At 49.1% G+C, this 18553-nt stretch overlaps 1 protein-coding gene across 3 annotated transcripts in view; it reads right to left on the bottom strand.

Moving 5' to 3' along the window:
• Window positions 1-12438: 12438 nt before the first annotated feature.
• Window positions 12439-18553, bottom strand: part of SDK1 (sidekick cell adhesion molecule 1) — a 482213-nt gene continuing 476098 nt past the window's right edge. For all 3 annotated transcript variants that reach the window (XM_044433572.1, XM_044433573.1, XM_044433574.1), the window contains one exon: window positions 12439-13720. In XM_044433572.1, coding sequence (XP_044289507.1) covers window positions 13448-13720 — 273 coding nt within the window. In that variant the 3' untranslated portion in view covers window positions 12439-13447. The remainder of the gene's footprint in view (window positions 13721-18553) is intronic.

Here is an 18553-nt window from a genome sequence, read left to right as displayed (position 1 = left end):
GGTGTCCTGGCATGGTTTTGATGGTTGGAATGTGTTCAGAATGGGCAGAAATGATGAGCTGTGCAGAAAAAGCTTCTCCCAGAGGGCTTTTTCAAATCGCCCTGTTTTCACTGGAACTTTAGCCCTGTATTAGGGTTAGGGGTGAGCACCAGGTTAGGGTTAGGGTTAGGAAAACGAGGTGTCCTGGCATGGTTTTGATGGTTGGAATGTGTTCAGAATCGGCAGAAATGATGAGCTGTGCAGATAAAGCTACTGCAGGAAGGCTTTCTGAAAATCGCCCTCTTTTCAGTGGAGCTTTATCCCTCAATTAGGATTAGGGGTGTGCACCAGGATTGGATTAGGGCTTTTTCCAAATCGCCCTTTTTTCAATTTAGCTTTAGCCCTCTATTAGGGTTAGGGGTGTGTGCCAGGGTAGGGTTAGGGCCAGGAAAACGAGGTGTCCTGGCACGATTTTGATGGTTGGAATGTGTTCAGAATGGGTAGAAATGATGAGCTGTGCTGAAAGAGCTACTCCATGAGGGCTTTTTCAAAATCGCCCTCTTTTCATTGGAGCTTTAGCCCTCTATTAGGGTTAGGGGTGTGCACCAGGTAGGGTTAGGGCTAGGAAAACGAGCTGTCCTGGCATGATTTTAATGGATGGAATGTGTTCTGAATGGGCAGAAATGATGAGCTGTGCAGAAAAAGCTACTCCAGGATGGCCTTTTCATAAGTGCCCTATTTTGAATGGAATTTTTTTCCCCATAACAGAGTTTCGGTTGTACACCAGGGCAGCGTTAGGGTTCCAAAAACGAGCCCAGCTTTGGACAGAGTGATTAGCACCCTTACTGGGCCTGTGCCTCCGATGGTGTTTTGCGGAGCCCGGCTGCAGCATCGCTTGCGGAGCCGAAATGTGATTTACTCTCCAGGCAGGGATGGTGAGATAAGCAGGGGAGCTGATGGTGCTGCAGGGGACCTGAGTTCGTCACATGGACTGGCGGTTGTCCGTCCTTGGAGGAGAGAGTCGTTCTGTCGACACACTGACGTTGCAACTTGGTCTAATGCAGAGTTTTGTCTTCAGGACAACTCCGTTCCAAACAGGCTTGCGTAAGAGCAGCTCAGAGTAAGACGCAGTGCAATTCCGCAGGATGGAAGCCGCCAACGGTTCCAAGCGCATGTGGCTCCATTGAGCAAGAGAACGCATGAGCTTGGGCGGAAGGGGCAGATCCTGCTACCCTGCACCCTCGTCCCCATTCCCATGGTCATTTTGCAAGGAAAGGGGGGAAGGAATGGCGGGAGGGCTTATGCAGGGCGCTCTGGTCTTGGGAGCCGCCCGCTGTGGCTCAACCCTCTCAGCTTTTTCTGTCATGGTGATTATGATGCTTATGATTATAATGACGATGGTGATGATTATTGCAGCCGTTCCGTGACTTCAGTGAGCAATTTGTGCGCCTCATTTATCTCTATCGTGTAAGACAATAACTTAGCGTAACGATGCAGCTTGCCCTATGGGCTGTTTTTGCAACCGGTTTCAGCCTTTGGTTGAGCCTCTGATTAGGTTGCTTTGGGAGTGGATTCCGGCAGGGGAATGAGTGGCTGAAATAAGAGCCAGCAATTTGGAGGCAGGTGTGCCCAAGCCGCCGTTTTAATTCAGTTTAGGGCATCCTCTGCCAGTGTCCACATTTCCTTGATCGGGAGACATTATCTGCACACACGTTTGACGGCGCCAACACATACAGGCCTGAGCTGATAATGAGTAATACTGGCCTACCATGCAGGGGTGTTCTGAGCATTTTAGAGGGACTGTGATGGACTGCTTTTGAGAACCCCCGAAATTGCATAGGAAGCAGCAGCAGCAGCATTGCTGTGATTTTAACGGTATGATGGGAAATGGAAGGGCTGCTGCTGTAACAGTAAGTTTAAAATTGATCTGGGTTTTGCTTCTGAAAACAGCACAGCAAGATGGGCTTGAACTGAAAAGCAGTGGGAGGTGATAAGATCTTAAATCCATAACTAACAACCTGGGATTTCAGCCAATGTCACATTTTCACTGTCCTGAGCTGTTCGATTCAGAGCTTTTAGCCAAGTGCTCTGTGAGATATTTCATTTACTGAAGAAAGGAAAGGCGTTCTAGGACACATACAAATTTCAGGGGAAGACTGTCTCTATACAAAGTGAAATTTGAGTGGGGAGAATCCAAAAGGATGTTTTCCCCATATAGAACAGTAGAGACAGCATATATGTGTGCTGGAATAAAAACAGATTTGCTTCTCAATGACTTTCCTAGCCCAAAGCTAAAAGCAAGGCTCGCTTTACTGTGATAATGTTGGGAGAGATTATTTTTTAAAAGTGGAATGCCATGTTAGTTCTGTGTTTTAAGCTGACAGCAGACACATCAAAGGATTAAATGGAGCGTTGAACAATGTACTTTCCTTGCTTCCCCTCCTTTCCGCGGGGGGAGGCACCTGAGAATTCGTATTTGGTATCTACAGGCAGTAGCGCATGCAGAAATAACATTCCCCGTGGGTGTTCTTAATACTCCTTTTCCTTTAATAATTCTCATTTAGCATAATGACCACCTTGGACCATACCTCCTCCTTCAAGAAACAGATAATTTAATTCATGTGTGATTATGCAATAATTTTAGAGTAGAGAGGGGGAAAGGCTTAAAAAAAACACACACAAGCAAAGCAGGATCAAAGCAACTTATGTCAGTAGCCCTCTGCCACTTTAAACTTCATTTTGGTACCCCACCGGCTGGAGAATTAGACCAGAGATCAGAGCTAGAAGTTGATAAATCTGTCCATATTGGCTCTCCCAGTTTCTAAGTTTTCCAGTCTTTGGATCATCCCACGTGCTGAGATTTTTAAAAGTCCATCTGAAAATTTGTACGCATTTGCACCTGTTTCTCTTCATCATAGCTTGTGAGAAATTTCCCCAATATGCATGCTTAATATTCACAAATGTTCCCATTTCCGTGGGCACTTTCCCTTAAGACATGCATTTTAGGATACACTGGTTGCTTGGTGGACTCCTTTGCAAAATTAGGGGCAGCTTGAATTTTGGATGACTGACTTTGTGTTCGTGACTGGCTCAGCAATTTGAATGTAGGTAAGTCAGCATTAAAAAGCACACCATTTTAACCTCTTACTGCTGGATGTGTGGAGATACTTCCTAGAAATCTTGCATTTCCCCTTCTGTACCTGGTGCTTGCTTCATATATAATCTTGGCTCCTGTAGGTGCTCATGAGTACAAGGTGTGACACCTTGTGTGTGAGCCGGAGATTTGAGCTACCGGCCATTTCTCACCCCTTGGCTTTATGGGATCAGCCAGCATCTGGTACAGTCATCTCAGGGTTTACTGTGCTTGGAGCCGCTCTCTGGTTGGCAAGGAGGATACAGTAGAATGCTGTTCTCTTCTGTTAGTAGTTGCGGTTTGCTTTTGCTAGAGGGAGGAGGAAACCAGCTAATGCCTTTTTGGCCTGAGGGGAAAACTCTGCCCCCAAACATCGGGGTGCAGTTAAGCCGGGCAGCCATGACCCCTCGCAGCAGGGATGTGCAAGCTGTCGGCCAAAACATTCGGGGGCTTACATGCGCCCTGCGTCTTCACCATCGCCTCTGCTAGTGAGAGCTTGGTTGACTTCTTACAATTCTTATTGTGCTGACATTGGATGCTCCCACAAGGGTAGCACCAGAAATCCTTCGTAAAAGGGCATTTTGCAACATTCCCATCTTTCCTTCCTTTCGGGGGTATTTCCTGGTAATGCAACAGACAGGAGTAGTGATTTTCCACGTGACTCCTGCAAAGTACATGGTTATGTCTTGTTTCGTCGATATCCTGCCCTTCCTTGCAAGGAATCCAGGCTGGCTCAGATAGCCTTTCCCATTGGATCTCACAGCATCCCTAGAAGGTAGGCCAGGCTGAGAGGGGACCTGAACATGAAATACCAGCGTCCCAGTCCAACGTTCTCACTGCTATGCTGCGCTGGTTCTTTGGAAGAGAAAGGGGAATTGCGCAATACAAGCTCGATCAAAGCACCTGTTCGATGCCACTTAATTGCATAAAGTTGAAATTACAGCATTCTTACAGAATGGCTGATGGTGTCTTACTGTGCTTGGATGAGTTGATGTTTCCCGTAAGCCGCCTTGGCAGGAATTTTCTGTGCAAAAATGGTGCATCACTAAACTCACTGCCCATATATATTTCTTTCACATCCCCCCCCCCCCAGCCCAAATTGGCTGGCTCTGCAAACTGTATGCAGCATGTAAACCTATGCAAATAGACCCAATTTACAATGATTTATCCATGTTTCTGAAAGCAGCCGGGAGCTGTTTGTGGGGCTCCTTCCACCCCTCGCAGAACGAGTCCCAACCTGCTTTCCTAAGGGTAGAGATGATAAATGCTCCAATTAGCTCTTGCCAGGAAGGGCCAGGAAGGTAATCCAGTTAGCGCGCCAGGCGAGAATTGCTGGAGGGCCTGCTGCACTTGGCCTGGACGGAAAGATCTTCTGGTTTTGCTTTGTGTAAACAGCCCACCCTTTGGACAAATATTATCTGCCTCGTGCAGAGGCTTATGCCACTTTACTATATCCAGAAGAATCTCATGGGTCCGTTGGAAATGGTCACTGAGAGGCAGTGGTGCATAATGGCTAGACCCAGGGTTCTTGTCCCCACCACGAAGTGCTCTGGGTGACTTTGGGCCAGTCGCTAACTCTCAGCCTGACCTACCTTGCAGGGTTGGTGCGCGGATCAAATGGAGAAGAGGCACGTGTAAGACACGGTCACCCTTCCCCAGCCTGGCCCTCTCCAGATGTGTTGCAAGCACAACTCCCTTCTTTTCCACCCGCCCTCAGCAAAGTTGCGTCTATAAATTGGCCGATTTTCTTGCTGAGAGCTGGACCCACCTGCCAAATTGCGATTTTGTTTGCAGAAGTCACGAAGCCGATTTTATCCCTTGCATCCAGCACGCCTTTGCCTTTGCAAGCAAGCGGCCTTGCGCCCCCCGATTTGGACTACGGTGCCCCTAATTCCAGAGCACCAGCCATGTTGGGTGAGGCCGATGAGCAGGAAGGCGGCTGGGCTGCCCCCGCTGCTCAGGGAGCGGCATGTGGCCGTTGGGAGCTCTGGAGCGGTTTTGTCTGGCTCGTTCGGGTGGCGTTTGCAGCAGGAGGGGAGGCCGCCCGAAATGCTGCAGGCCAGTCGAGGGCCGAGCCCTTTGCCACCCCGTGCCGGCACCTGCAGGATTTACTGGCTGGCCACGCAGCAGAGGTGTCAAATTAGCAGAGCTCTCCCGGCGAAAACGTGCCTTTGTCTGCAAAGAGAATAAATCGGTGACAGACGGAAGAGTCTCATGGAAGAACAGCGGTTGTTCTTGGAACAGGGTGCAGTGCAGGCATCTCTCAGGGTTTGTTTCTGCTGGTTTGTACATGCGGATGGGTAAATCCTATGCATGAATGCAGGAGGGTCCTTCACAGTCAGGGCTCTGCTTCCCGATTCGAGACGCTTGCCAGTCTTCCTCAAGGGACGCATCTGGAGTGCCCAGTGGGGGCAACACATGTGGCTCAGTGTGCCCCCCCTTGCACAGCTGGTTAAGGAAAACCAGGGGAAACGGTGCATGTAAGAGCCCCAGAGTGGCACGAGAATTGTTTGCCTGCTTTGGGGCAATTTGCCCACTCCTTGGACAGTGCATCCTCTGCATCCCGTACTATTCAGGACGGTCCCTTAAACCTTCAGGGAGGTTCCTGCTTGGGGGTGCCAGAGTGGGAGGAAATTCGCCCTGTGCCTCTTTCCAGCTGCTTACGCTACTTGCGAGGCAGGCCATTGTTCCTGAAGCGAGAGCTAAACTTCCTTTGCTTGTGGGAGGAAACTTTTTCTCTCCAACCCACAGGAAGCAGTAACAAAATCTGAGAGTGGATACAGCCAGGGATAATACGTTGCTTGGATCTACTGATTCAGGCATGGTCATGTGCTCGCTCGTGTTACTTCTCATCATTTATATCGTAACGGAGAGGAAGGCTCTGCTAAGCTGTCGACCAGCTGCTGAACCTCTGGCTAGCAGCTGACTGATGTGTGCAGTACAACAACTCACCTTGCAGAGTGGGGCTGAGGAAGACTCAGGTGGGGAAATGTGGCTGTGAGGAAGCCACGCTGGTCGGGAAGCCCAACTGAGCTTGCTGTGTAGGCAGCTGCAATCCAGGGCGACTGAGGTGGCATTCATAGAATCGCAGAATAGTAGCGCTGCAAGGGGCCATGAAGGCCATCAGGTCCACCCCCTGCTGTTGCAGGACACCGCGTCACAGCATCCCACTCAGGTGGCTGCCCAGTTTCTCCTTGAATGCCTCCAGTGCGGGGGAGCCCCCCACCTCTCCAGGCAGCTGGTTCCACTGGCGGTTGCTCTGACAGTGAGGAAGCTCTTCCTGATGTCCAGCCTGAATCTGGGGGGTCGCAACTTGACTTGATTATTCCGTGTCCTACACTCTGGCATCTGCAAGAAGAGATCTTGGCCTTCCTCTTTGTCACAGCCTTCGAGGTACTTATAGAGGGCTCTCATGTCCCCCCTCGAAGCTCTCTGAAATGCTCCCCATTCCATGCAGGGGAGCGTCCAAGGCAGCTCAATCTGTGGATGAGATAGTGGCGGGGAGAGGAGGGGTTCCAATTTGAGAGCTTCTGCGGAGTGTTTGGAGACAAGCAGGCCTGCGTGAGAGAGGCAGGCGCCACTCAGAGCCAGACTGCAGTGGGGCAGACATGATGCGGTGGCCAGCCAGCTTTTAAGCAACTCCGACAGGAGCCTGGGAGGGGAGCCTCTGGTTCGGCTTGCATCCTTCCTAGGAGATGAGGAGGGACGTATGCCCAGGGCCCACATGTGGAAAGGAATGAAATGGGCTGTGAGCATCTGGTGAAAACAGCAGCCAGTCGAAGAGGCCTGCGTGCCAAAGAGAAGATGTGGGTGCCGGAGGCATCTTAGCTGGGGTGTCTCTATGCCAATGCTGGAAGCCTTTGAGCCGACGTAGAAGAATTGGAGAGCCTTGTTTTAAAGGAGAACCTCAAGAAACCTGATTGAACTAAGAGAAAGCAGTGGGGTATGGTCAACTCTGAATATAAACTCGATAGGGAGGTGCATTGGAGGAGCTGTTGCTCTGAGCATCCAAGAGGCATGGATCAAATTGGAAATCCGAAAAAGGGGCAGGCTCTTTCACAGAAGTGGCAATGCCAGGCTCCAAAACTAATCTAGTACTAGGAACATGCTGCTGTCCCCTGGACCAGTGTGCTCGGCATGATTCTGAGATGGAAAATACCATCACGGAGGCTTCCAAACGAGGACAGGTCACAGGAGCAGTGGCTTTGATTGCCCCTACAGTGACCGGACAAAGCCATGTTCCAGGTATGACCAAGAAATTAAAATTTTGATTCACTAGTGAGCTGTGGCAAAGAATAGCTGGTCACGGAACAACCCATGGCAGAGGTGGCCCTGGGCTTGAACCTCTGCGGCGTCCTGCAAGGTCCAGGATGAGATACAAAATTTGTTGAAGTAGATGGAGACGGGCCATCATGCTATTAGATTTAATATATAGCTAAGTGAAAAATTGAGAGGGACGTCCAGCACAGCCACGTGGGGCATTCAGAGAGGAAGTTTCTCCGAAATGAGGGAATTGGTGCAGAGGAGGATGGGAGGGGGGTGTCAAAGGACTAAATTTCTTAACATGCTTGGGTTTTACTCAAAATTGCAACACTACAGACTCTGCCAGAATTTCTAGCACAGGTTGAAAAGATAGTGCCAAGTCCATGAGGTCACCAGCGTGGTTAAGAAGTAGAGGCAAGGAAGCAGTGGGAGAAAAGATGGCTTCCTTCAGAAAATGGAATTTTGTCCACATGAGAAAAAGAAAGGGGCCCACAAGGGATATGTAAGCAGACAATAAGAGGAATGAAGCCATTTGAAACACACATCTCTAAAGCTGACAATAAAGAGTTTAACTATATTGGAAGTAGAAACTGACTAAGGAGGAAGTTGGATCATTGGATGAGGATGGAGTTGAAGGATGATAAAGAGATAATGGAGAAACAGAATGAATTCTTTTTAATCTACCTTGACTGCAGAAGACACAAGACAAACGTGTGTGTCCAAAAAGATGTTTTCAGGAAGGGAGTCTGAGAAATCGAAGCAAATTGTGGTGACAAAGTTGGCTTGAGCTTATGGTGCAGTGTGTCGTTTATAGATTATCATACCTGGTGTGCCGGTAAACCTGAGGGCTTCTGATTTGCTGCTTGGACTTCACTATGTGGTCTGGCAGAAAGTATATTGCAATGTATCAGTTGATCTCTGGATGGTTTACAGCAGAACAACATGAATTTCTTACTCTTAGTTATTTAATAATAGCAAGTACAGACTCTTCCCCTCTTTCATTCTGAATTCGGCTGCTGAAATAAAGGAGGCAGAATGAAAAAGAAGCCTGGGTGAATCAGTATATGAAAGGGCTGGTACTGAATGAAAATTCCCGGGGCATATGTTCACCCCTTGAGACATTATTTTGCACCCAGCTTCAGTTAAAAAGAAATGCGTAAATCTAGTTAAAAGGGGAAAGGGAATCTGCCCACGCTTGCTATATCTGTAAAAGTATCTTAAGAATTCCTTTTCACTGAAGAAACATTCAAGAGAAGCATCCACAATACCGCACAGGTTCCTGTAGAAGTGTCACTGTAGCCGGCAGGATCTGCTTGCGTTTTGTCTCCCTTGAAAGAGAACCATCCAGCCACTTGGAGATGAGAGGACTTCCAGAGCATCTCTTGGCCTTCTCTGGTGTGGCGTGTGCTGGATAACTGTGTGATCCATCAAAGTGCTGGAGAGGTTGTGGCTGCAGCGTGAGACCGAGAGTGTATGCCGTATGGATTTGGTAGTCCTCTGTTTGGGTTGGGTAGAGCAGGTTTGGTTTCTTCCCAGATCAACCATCCCTTTTAGAGTGGAACTCAGCTGAGTTCGTCTCATCCTTGTATCGGATACGGATGGTTGTTCTGAGGGCTGGGGAAGCTGGTGATTTTATTAAGCTTGGAGGCATTTCTTGAGTTTTCGGAAGTGAACATTGTTGGGTTTAAACTTAGATTTGAAGCCCTCCATCCTGGCCTGTGACTTCAACAAGATGGCGAGTCTGAAAGCTTTTAGCTATGGTAGAAAACTTTCTCCCCAGAATCAGCAATTTCTGCTACATCTATAGTAAATAATTTAAAACAGACCGTTGCAATTAATCCTATTGTTAGAGCTGCTGCATTTCTAGGCCCAGCCTTGTCAAGTCTCTAATACATGATAATGAGGGCAGGAAAGTATAATTCAATTCCTGTATCTTGAGGATATCCAATTCTCTGTGTTGCAATTGCCCACCCTCTCTGGACTCAGTTGTAACTGAATAAACACAGCCAATAAAAACACGATTACTGAGATGGATGTGGATTGGGAGAGCAGAAATTAGTCTGTTAGTGTCAACAAGTCTTAAAAGAATCACCCTTGATAGCTTTCATTTGAAAGGCAAACAGGAGGAGGGGACATTTTTATAAAAACAATTCCTTTAAAATCTTTTTTAAAGCTGTCTTAGGGAAGAGACGCAGCCTCTTTCCATTATAAATTCTTGCTTAGGGGTAACAGTGGCTGTTAAAAGTCAGTTTCTTAAGTGGCTGTTAAAAGCAGTGTCCTTTTGAAGCTTTTTACAGAACGGAAAGTGTAGGATACCTCCTGCCAGCAGAACTTTCAGTTTTACCCTTCTGGGCATCCCGCTTAGGTTCACACAATCGTCCTTCAGCCTGACCGATTGAGAACAGAAGCGTTGTTAGAATGGCCCGTGGAAATGGTTGAGAGCGTTAATTTTTGCCTATTGAAATGTTACGTGATCTTTATCATCTGCACTGGTTGTTTATAATTTTAGGAGCTGTTGTGAATTGGTCACAGGGTTTCGGCTATTGGGTGGGACAGAAATTCTGGCATTAACAACATTAGTGAGACCTGCAAAAAAAGTTGCCATGTGGAACACACAAACCACCGTTCCAGGAGGCTTCATCTTCCTCTGTGATACGCCATCCCTTGCCCCACGGTGGGTCAGCCCTTCTCGGGAATATTGCCACCTCTGACTTTCCCCCATAGATTGTTTTGCCTTTCTGCACACCTCTGGGTTCTTCCCACCTGAGCCTCTTGGTCCCTCCCTCTTGTGTATGAGTTGGGTCATTTCTGGCTCCGTGCATTTTGGTTCTCGTGCTTGAACACCCGAAATAGAGAGGACCATCGCTTGGCCAATGGTTTGGACCTCAGTGGCTACACGGGGCTGACAAGTTCCCAAGTTTGGGAACAGCACATGACCGTGAGTTTCATGCCTGCTTTGAGCGGCCAGTGGCACATGGGTGGCTATTGCTAAGAAGCGGAACGGTGGACCTGACAGGGCACAGACGCCTTCAGGAATTCAGAGGTTTGCATGGAAGTTCTGCACCTTTGTTTGGCAAGCGGAAGAGACCTTGGAAGGTCAGGCTGCCGTGCGCCAGACACAAGCCAGGGTACTACAGGCACCGATTGTAGCCTGAAGCCTTTTGTGCTGCTACTAAGGCTTTAGTCCAGTTGCGGTCGACTTGTTGATCTCCGACCAATTTGTGGTAGAACAGAAAGGTTTCTGACACCCGATTCTTTAACGATGGCATTGCAGGCTTTTCCTTTCCTCTAAATTAGGCTGCTGCAGCGAAGGAAGCAGGATGGGAAATCCGGAGTGGGCCTGTATGAGAAAGGGCTCAGCTTTGGTCTGAGACGCCCCGCTCTTTAATTCCCAATGCAATGTCCCCACCTGCGTCCCATCGCCAGTCTTTATACCCGGCAGCAGTCCAGGCTCTTTCCACCAATCCATACGATTCACTTCCTTGTTAAACCTTCAAACGGCCATAATATTTTATGGGGAAATGCATTTTGCCAACAAGCACGCACAGTTTGTTTCTCAAGACATCTAATTTGATGAATCAATTTGGCTTTTTTCTTGGTCTTCCAAGTCGGCAGAGTTCAGAATGAAAATGCACTAGTTTTTGTTGAGGCAACACCCAGAAGGCTTTGGGAACTGCTTGAAGCACAGAGGGAAAACACGGCTTCTCTCCGTGTTCTCTGTTTCTGTATTTCACATCCGAAGCTGTATGATCACCTTTAAGTTAGCTAACAAGGCATGGTGTTGTGTTATGCGCCATGGAGGAAGACCCCTTCTCTGGAACTCTCTATGATGCACTGGGACTGTGGAAGGAATCTTGGCTTCAGAGGTCTGGGGAGGTTGCTCATTTGCAGATGGACCAATTTTCACATTGACATGGACAACAGACTCACAGCCAGAGATGTGAACTTGCAATGCATTGGGTGAGAATTCTTGCGGAAGTCTGCATTCCATATCCCAGCCTTTGTTGAGAAATTGGGGTTTCTGCAAATTTCAGTTTTAGCTGCTATACACAAGCCTCGTGAGAAGAAACTTCCAAAGGCTTGCCATGTAGAAACATGACTGTTAGGGAACTCAAGGCCAGTGGCTCACGTTTGAATTTATTAGCTTTAGCTCTTGAAACATGGCATGTTTGTAGAGGTTTTACCTGCTATTGCTTGAGCAGAGTGCAAATCCAGCAAGCGAGCCCTTGTTTGTTCTTACAGTGTAGCATACAGCCCCAATAATGTCTCCCAGGAGGAGACAGGACTGCGAGAGGAGGTTTAAAAGCAAGGACTTGCTAATCTGCATATATGCAGTGAAGTGTTTATCCTTGACGCAAAGATTAATCTCAGCCCAGAAACAGAGAAGCTGGCCATGTCAAACGCTTCCTTACCTGCCCTCAACAGGCACCCGCAGGTTGGCCCAGAGCTCCCGGAGAGGGAATAAGAATGGTGCAGCGCCCCAGCCAGCTCTCCTGCTGGGCACACAGAGCAAACCTGGCCCCGGGGCCCCGCCGGTGGCGATCCTGAGAGGATGCTTGTCCGCAAGCCACGGGGTCGGCTTCTGCGGCCGAACACTCGCACCGGAGAGGCTGGGGCAGCGGGAGCCTTGCGTGCTTGCTGGGGAGGCGGTGGGTCCTGCTCCGCCCGGCGTCTGGAGCAGGCTCAGCGGCTGCCCTCGCCCTGCACAACCCAGCGATAAATGTAATGGGCCTGGGCGGAGAGGAGCTGGCTGCATCTTGCAGGTCAGAGACAGGGCAGTGCTCAGCAGACAGGAGAGCCAAACGGTGAGCGGAGGCGGTGTGGGAGCGGTGCCCACGGTGCTCTGTGCTTCCCTGGCTGCAAGAGCGGCGCGAGCTTCCGGGGCTGCTGGCCGCTGCTCCCCACGCACGCAGCGGAATACTTGCCCAAGGCGCCTGCGGACACCAAAGAAGATCACCCAAGAGCGCATGATGTGTCTTTGTATTTAAAAAAAATCATTAAAAATATACATTTTTTAAAAAAATCAAATGAATCTGGTGTTAACATGTACTTTTTTTTTTTTTTTTAACAGCGCTGCAGGACAGCATCCGACTGGTGTTGAAGACAAGGGGAAAGGTTCTGGTTTCTTTTACGCTGAAGGATGACTTTGAAAGCCGTATAAGTGTTGCCCATCTCGTGCGTTCTCCCCTATCCGTCCATAAACACACTCATTTAGAGGAACTGCCTTCTGGCTGGATTGCGTTTCGTTGAGATTTACAAGGGACGTTTGGCACATGCAGGCTACAAAGAGGAGTTGGACCCACAGGAGCCGCGCAAGTGGTGCCTTGCCGGCATCTTCCGCCAGCTGCTTGCTGCGGTGCGGTCTGGAACCCCAGAGAGGAGGATGCTTTTGGGAGCACAACAAGCGCAGTGGGAACGGAATAGGGATGGCTGCTGATCAGAGCCCACCGGGAGTGACCCGTGCGGGCATCAGGAGAGGCATGATACGGAAGCAAGGGGTTTCGCGGGGGCTAGGAAGGCAGAAGCAGCAGAGGGGGAGAGAGAAGTGCAGGCGAGAACTGTTCCCCTTCTTTTGCGTTTCCCTAATTAACCTGGTTGATAGGAGAAGGGGAGACTAGAGAGGGTTTGCCTTCGATTACATTACAACAGTGCTAGCTAATCCACAGGAAGGGGATGCATCTCCTTGGCTTGAGCGAGGAAAGGGAAAAAAACCCATCGCAGGCTGCTTCCGAAAGCAGCGTTACAAAAGCATTTTTTATTATTTAAAAAATCCCCTTAAATCATATTCCAAAGTGATTAAAATTGTCAGTTTTTGATCATTTTGTGGGTTTTCCTTAGAAAAAAAAAAAACCAAAGCAAGTTCAGCTAGGTCAGCTCTGTGTCTTAACGAGTTGATTGTCTGAAAAAAAAAATAGACATTCACATTTACATCCATTCTACCCTGATAAGAGATTTTTTACCCACAGTTCACTGCACTTGTTATGCATATAGTCATCTGGTTGGGTGGTAGAGGTGGAGGTTCCCCCAAACTCTGCAGGCTACCACGCTTCTGATGCTGCTCTGCTCCTGGCGTCAGACAAAGGAGGAGAATCCTGTGACTGGAGTCCGTGAGCCTGGGGCAGGCTGACCTGTTGGGGTGTATACCCCTCCTGAGCTCTGTGTCGTGATCACAGTCTGGAAGTACGGCTCTGTCTCGCTGGCCACACATTCCTCATACCTGTACGGCACCGGGTGCTTTGTACCCTTCTGCTGCCGTTTCCATGAGTTGTAGTACGTGGGGTCACTCATGTAGTGGTTGACGAAAGAGTGCTTGGGCAGCTCGTCTTCGTAATCTGAATCCGTCACCTGAGGTTGGAGAGAGAAACCGTCAGTGAGAGGATGACGGATGGGTGTCTTTCCCCCAACGGGCTGTTAGGAAAAGTCCTGCACCTTCTCCGCATCTGCCCGGAGCAAAAAGGTAATGTGCAGTCTCTCAGCCTTCCCCAACCTCGTGCCTTCCAGAGACGTTTGGACTGCAACGCCCAGAATTCCCAGTCCATGGCCCTGCTGGATGGGAATTCTGGGAGGGGTGGTCCAAATGCCTCTGAAGGCCTCCAGGTTGGGGAAAGGTGCTCTGCTGAATTGAAACACACAGGATGCTAAGGAACTGCATTATGTATTATGTACATAGCTGGATTGTGTTTTGTTTTATTTATGTAAGCTGTCCTGAGGCTGTGCGATGGGATGGCATACAAATGCTCGAAACAAACAAATAAAATAAATGCACACCATCAATTCTTACTTCGCAGCTGCCACAATGCAGAGGAATCCCGTGTCCGGCCGGGGACAGAGGCCTTGTTTAAGGAGCTACAGTGGCCCGCGACTACGTGGGAACAGAGCGTGTGTGGAACAAGAGCGGGGAAAGCGGTGAAGCAGGTACGGGAACGGCAGGTGGGACGGGGATTACGGCTGCCTGAAAATAGCTAAGGGGAATGCTCTTGACCGTCAAGGCACCCAGGATTGTAAAGTTAATGTACAAAAACCTGAAAGAGCTGCTCATAAAAGTACATAATGTGCTTGATAAGGTACGGCTCCGTGTCTGGAACTGGCATCGGGCTAGTCTGTTTCCATGCAAGCCTTAATCAGGAAATTGATTGAAAATACTGGGCAGAGGTCGGCTCTGGGAATGAAATCCGAGCACACTGTAATCAGCGGTGATTTTTCATCGAAATATTCTAATGGAGATTCAAATAAAGTACATTGGTAAATGATCACATACACGAGATGTGGCAGCGGGAATGTTTAAGGGCGCCTCCCCCCACCCCCGGCATCCGGGATGCGCAAATTTGTTCAGAAATGCTACCAAAAGGAGCAGTGCGGCCTCTGAACTCCTCGCAAAGCAGAAACTGAATCTATTTACGTTCTTGTCCAATTGGACTGCATGCCCCACACCGCCTCGTCTCTGCCTGGGTTCAGCTTTGGACTCCCTCCTTTGTGCTCCTTCCTTTGAAGGTCAGAAAGTGGCTTTTAATGGTGGTGCCATGTACTCACCAAGGACGTTAAATTGTTTGCTTTCTTTCATTGTGTAAGGACTCGGGTCTTTTAGATCTTGCTGTGCGGAATGCCACTATAAACTGGTGGGTTTGGCTGCTTTTTCATTTCTCGGTGGGTGTGAGGTCTCGGCTTTTTCCTGACTTTGCCAGGCTGTGCTTGTTTTGTATTGCATGCCCATACTTTTCTGTGTATTTTGTTATTGCTATTATTAAAATGATCATATGCTGCCTAGACCCCATATGTTCATTTTGGAAATACAAATGAAAGTAGGGCTTTTGTCACGATGCTTCTGGATGGTTCTTTTAATTTCATAGGACAGAAGATAAAAATAAATGCCGACGACAGCTTTTTGATCACACCCTATCTTCTTCTGTAAAAGCTCTCCTCGCTCTCCACTGTTTACATGGTTACACACAGAAAATGGGCTCAGTTCACATGTAATGACAATCCGTGGGTTGTTTCACCGTGGGTTGTTTCACCTGCAGCTTGTCGGGAACAAGTGAGCACACTTCCTCCCACTCGCTTGCCTTTGTTGTTTTGGTAGGTAAGCCAGAGACGCTTCATCGCCATGTGCAATCTTAGATTGTTGCAGGGGAGTGTGAACCCCTGGCTTCTTGTTGTTGGGTCCTCTTCCCACTGCTCTCTCCCACTCTTCATGGCCAGGAGATGCAACACACACAGAGCAAGGTGAAATGAAGCAAGCGCTCTCCTTGCCGAGCACGAAAAACTACTTCCTTACGAAGCGTTACCTGCAGAGACTCCTTGGTGAATGGCCATGATATAGGTGCCTGGGAGCAGGTGCATTGTACGCAGATACGCAGCTTCTGGAAATGTGTGGATCCACCCCAAGCCGGAGGCAGAAGGAGAATACAGATGGTTGTGGAGGATGGATGTGGTCTGCCAGTGCGCCGGTGGGTAAAAGTACCGGTCGACTCGCAAGAAGAGCCCAGATGGTAGATTCCCCAGAGAGGTCCACCAGGCCAAGACCTTTTTATTTAAACGTTATTTTAATTGTTGGTGCTATTTATTGCTTTTAAAATTTTGCCAGGGTGTCTCCACTATTTTATGTATTGGTATGGATTATATTTTTTATGATTGGACGCCGCCCCGAGGCTTTTGCGAATGGGGCGGCATACAAGTTGGCCAAATAAATAATAATAAACAAGATCTTGGGCAGGAGACTTGGAGGGTAAGCCCCTTGTGCACCAAGGAAGGCTTGGATGCAGTTCTGGATGGGCTCACGGTGGCCAAAGATGCCGCCGCCAATTCCGGAGACCACGTGCTCGGTGCTGTCCGCCCTGGGACTCTCGAAGTTGCCATCCTCCCACTGCCCCCCATCATTACACAAATTGCTCCGACGACTGGATTATGCTTTAGAGTGGCCACATTATTTTTAATGATTCAGAACTATTGATGGAAATGCTGCAGGGCCGTTTTCTTCTCTGCCGTGTGGCAGGCGCATTTACCGCAACTGCAGGCTGGTTGCCGAGGCAACCGCCGCGGCCTGCAATTTGATTGGGCGCACGGCTAGATTAGAAATTGACAAGCAAAGGTGCACGGATGCCTGTGAAGCAGCGGAGTAAGAGAAAATGCCTGACAATTTAAAGTATTTTTATTGGTAAGATGAAAGAAACAAACGCTATTAGGGGACAAATTAGGAACTAGTGGGCTAGTTTTACTTTAAGGCTGGCATTACAGGGAATTTAAAAACAGTTGTGGCTGTCAGATTTCCTTTTGAGAAGCGTTGGAGAAAAGGAATTGTGTACATTTATTTATAACTAGCAGTGAAGGGAACAGGCGTGTATATACTCAAGTTCTTCGGAAAGGTTGTAGAGGCAATACGCCCGACTTGGTCGCCTGCCTCAGCCAGCATGGAAGTGGGTAGCCCCTTCCCAAGGCTTTGCTTGCATCCTCTTTCCCGTCGGATTTCTTCCCTCGGGGTGTCCTGCATGGTGGTGGCGGCGGCAAATTCTGCGTTAGGTTGGTGTCGCAGAAGCAAGAAGGCAGCTCACAGTCCTTCTGACCTTCTTAGTCTCGAAGATGCCACTGGACCTCTTGGTGGTTTTCTCTGTGCTTTGCCGAATCCGGCCCTCGGCCAGCCCAAGACCCACCTGTTGGGGGCGAGGGGAGGGCAGTGTCTGCTTCATGCAGAGAAAATTCATGGCACGGGAGTGGTGAACTGGTTTAGGAGAGATTTGTGAAGTAGGGCTCCTCCAACGCTCCTTTCATCCAGCTTTGCTCCCGCTCTTGCTCTCCTCGGCTCTTTCCAGCTGATGAGAATCAACAGTGTGGCTGAAGCCTCATTAAAATTCTCTGTTTATGTTGGAAGGCATCCAGAACTTTCACGCCATCGAGCATTTTGGTCTGAGCAGCCGCGTGACTGCGATCGGGTCATGCGGGGTCACTTATGGGTTCAGGGCAGGACGACACAGGTTTGCTGTACCAAAACTATGCCACCGATCCTGGGGGTGCAGAGGCCACCCGAATGCATGAGGGGATTTTGGAGGGGAGAATAGGTAGACAGAAGGTTACGTGAGTTTCCCCGCCCCTGCTGATTCTCCTTTGAAATGTTCTTCCGAGCCGTTCCTCTGAAATCAGGTTCATTCCTGCCTTCTGAGCCTGGCTGGGGCTGTTAAAAAGGTCCTGGGATGTGTGTGCAGAGGAGAATTTCAGAAGGGGCAAAGGTAAAAACCTTCGCCTGTGAAGTTTCTAATGCAAATACCTTTCTGCTGTTGCCACATAGAACTAAATCAGATACGAGGATACATGTGGGTTTTCTCTCCCTGCCAGTTTGCCGTCAGCCTAGCCTCACCCTCTCCACGTCTCCAGCAGCAGGCTTTCAGATCTATTCTACAGGCAGCATTCAGCCCAAACGATGTTTGTGTGTGGCCCTCCATGTTGTGCTTCGAGGCAGTTCCCTCCTCCCTTAAGGATTTCTCAGAATACCGGGTCTGGAGCAAAGACACCTGTGTATATTTAGGGTGAACTCCGCCTTTGAAAGGCACACCAACAGGGCCAGGAATCAGGCCCAGCCTCTCATGCACACATTGTAAAGTGGAGCATGCGCCAAAGGTCCGAGAACGCCACATCAGAAGTTCACCGGCATGGCTTTATTCTCAACATGGGCAGCCATACGGTACAAGAAGCACAGCCAGAGGAGTCCGTAGTCAGATGCTAAAGCGTGAAGTGATCCCGTGAGCATGCGCCATTGCTAGCCGGGATGTTTTTGCTTTGGCTTTGAATTGGAGGCACTCGCATAATGCAGCTCCAGGTCGGAGCAGTGAGGAGTGTATGGTCGTCCGCCTTCCTCCCTTGGCCCCACGGCTGTATCAGCCTCAGATCGGCCACTGACGTGATGCAGCTGCCAGAAGGGCAAATGCTGTGTTGGGATGCATTAACAGAAGTATCACTTCCAAATCACAAGTAGTAGTAGTTCCTCCTTGCTAGGTCCTCTAGTCAGACCTCACCTGGGATACTGTGTCCAGTTCTGGGCACCAAGATTTAAGAAAGATGCCGGAAAAGTAGAAAGGGTCCAGCGGGGGGCAACGAAAATGATCCAGGGTTTGGAAATGCTGCCCTATGAGGAGAAACTGAGAGAACTGGGCATGTTCAGCCTTGAGAAGAGGAGACTGAGGGGGGACATGG

This window comes from Varanus komodoensis, unplaced genomic scaffold (assembly GCF_004798865.1).
Source record: "Varanus komodoensis strain SLA01 unplaced genomic scaffold, ASM479886v1 scaffold26, whole genome shotgun sequence".
Lineage (NCBI taxonomy): Eukaryota > Metazoa > Chordata > Lepidosauria > Squamata > Varanidae > Varanus > Varanus komodoensis.
The sequence above is the reverse complement of the archived record's forward strand: the minus strand, read 5'-3'. Positions and strand labels throughout refer to the sequence as shown.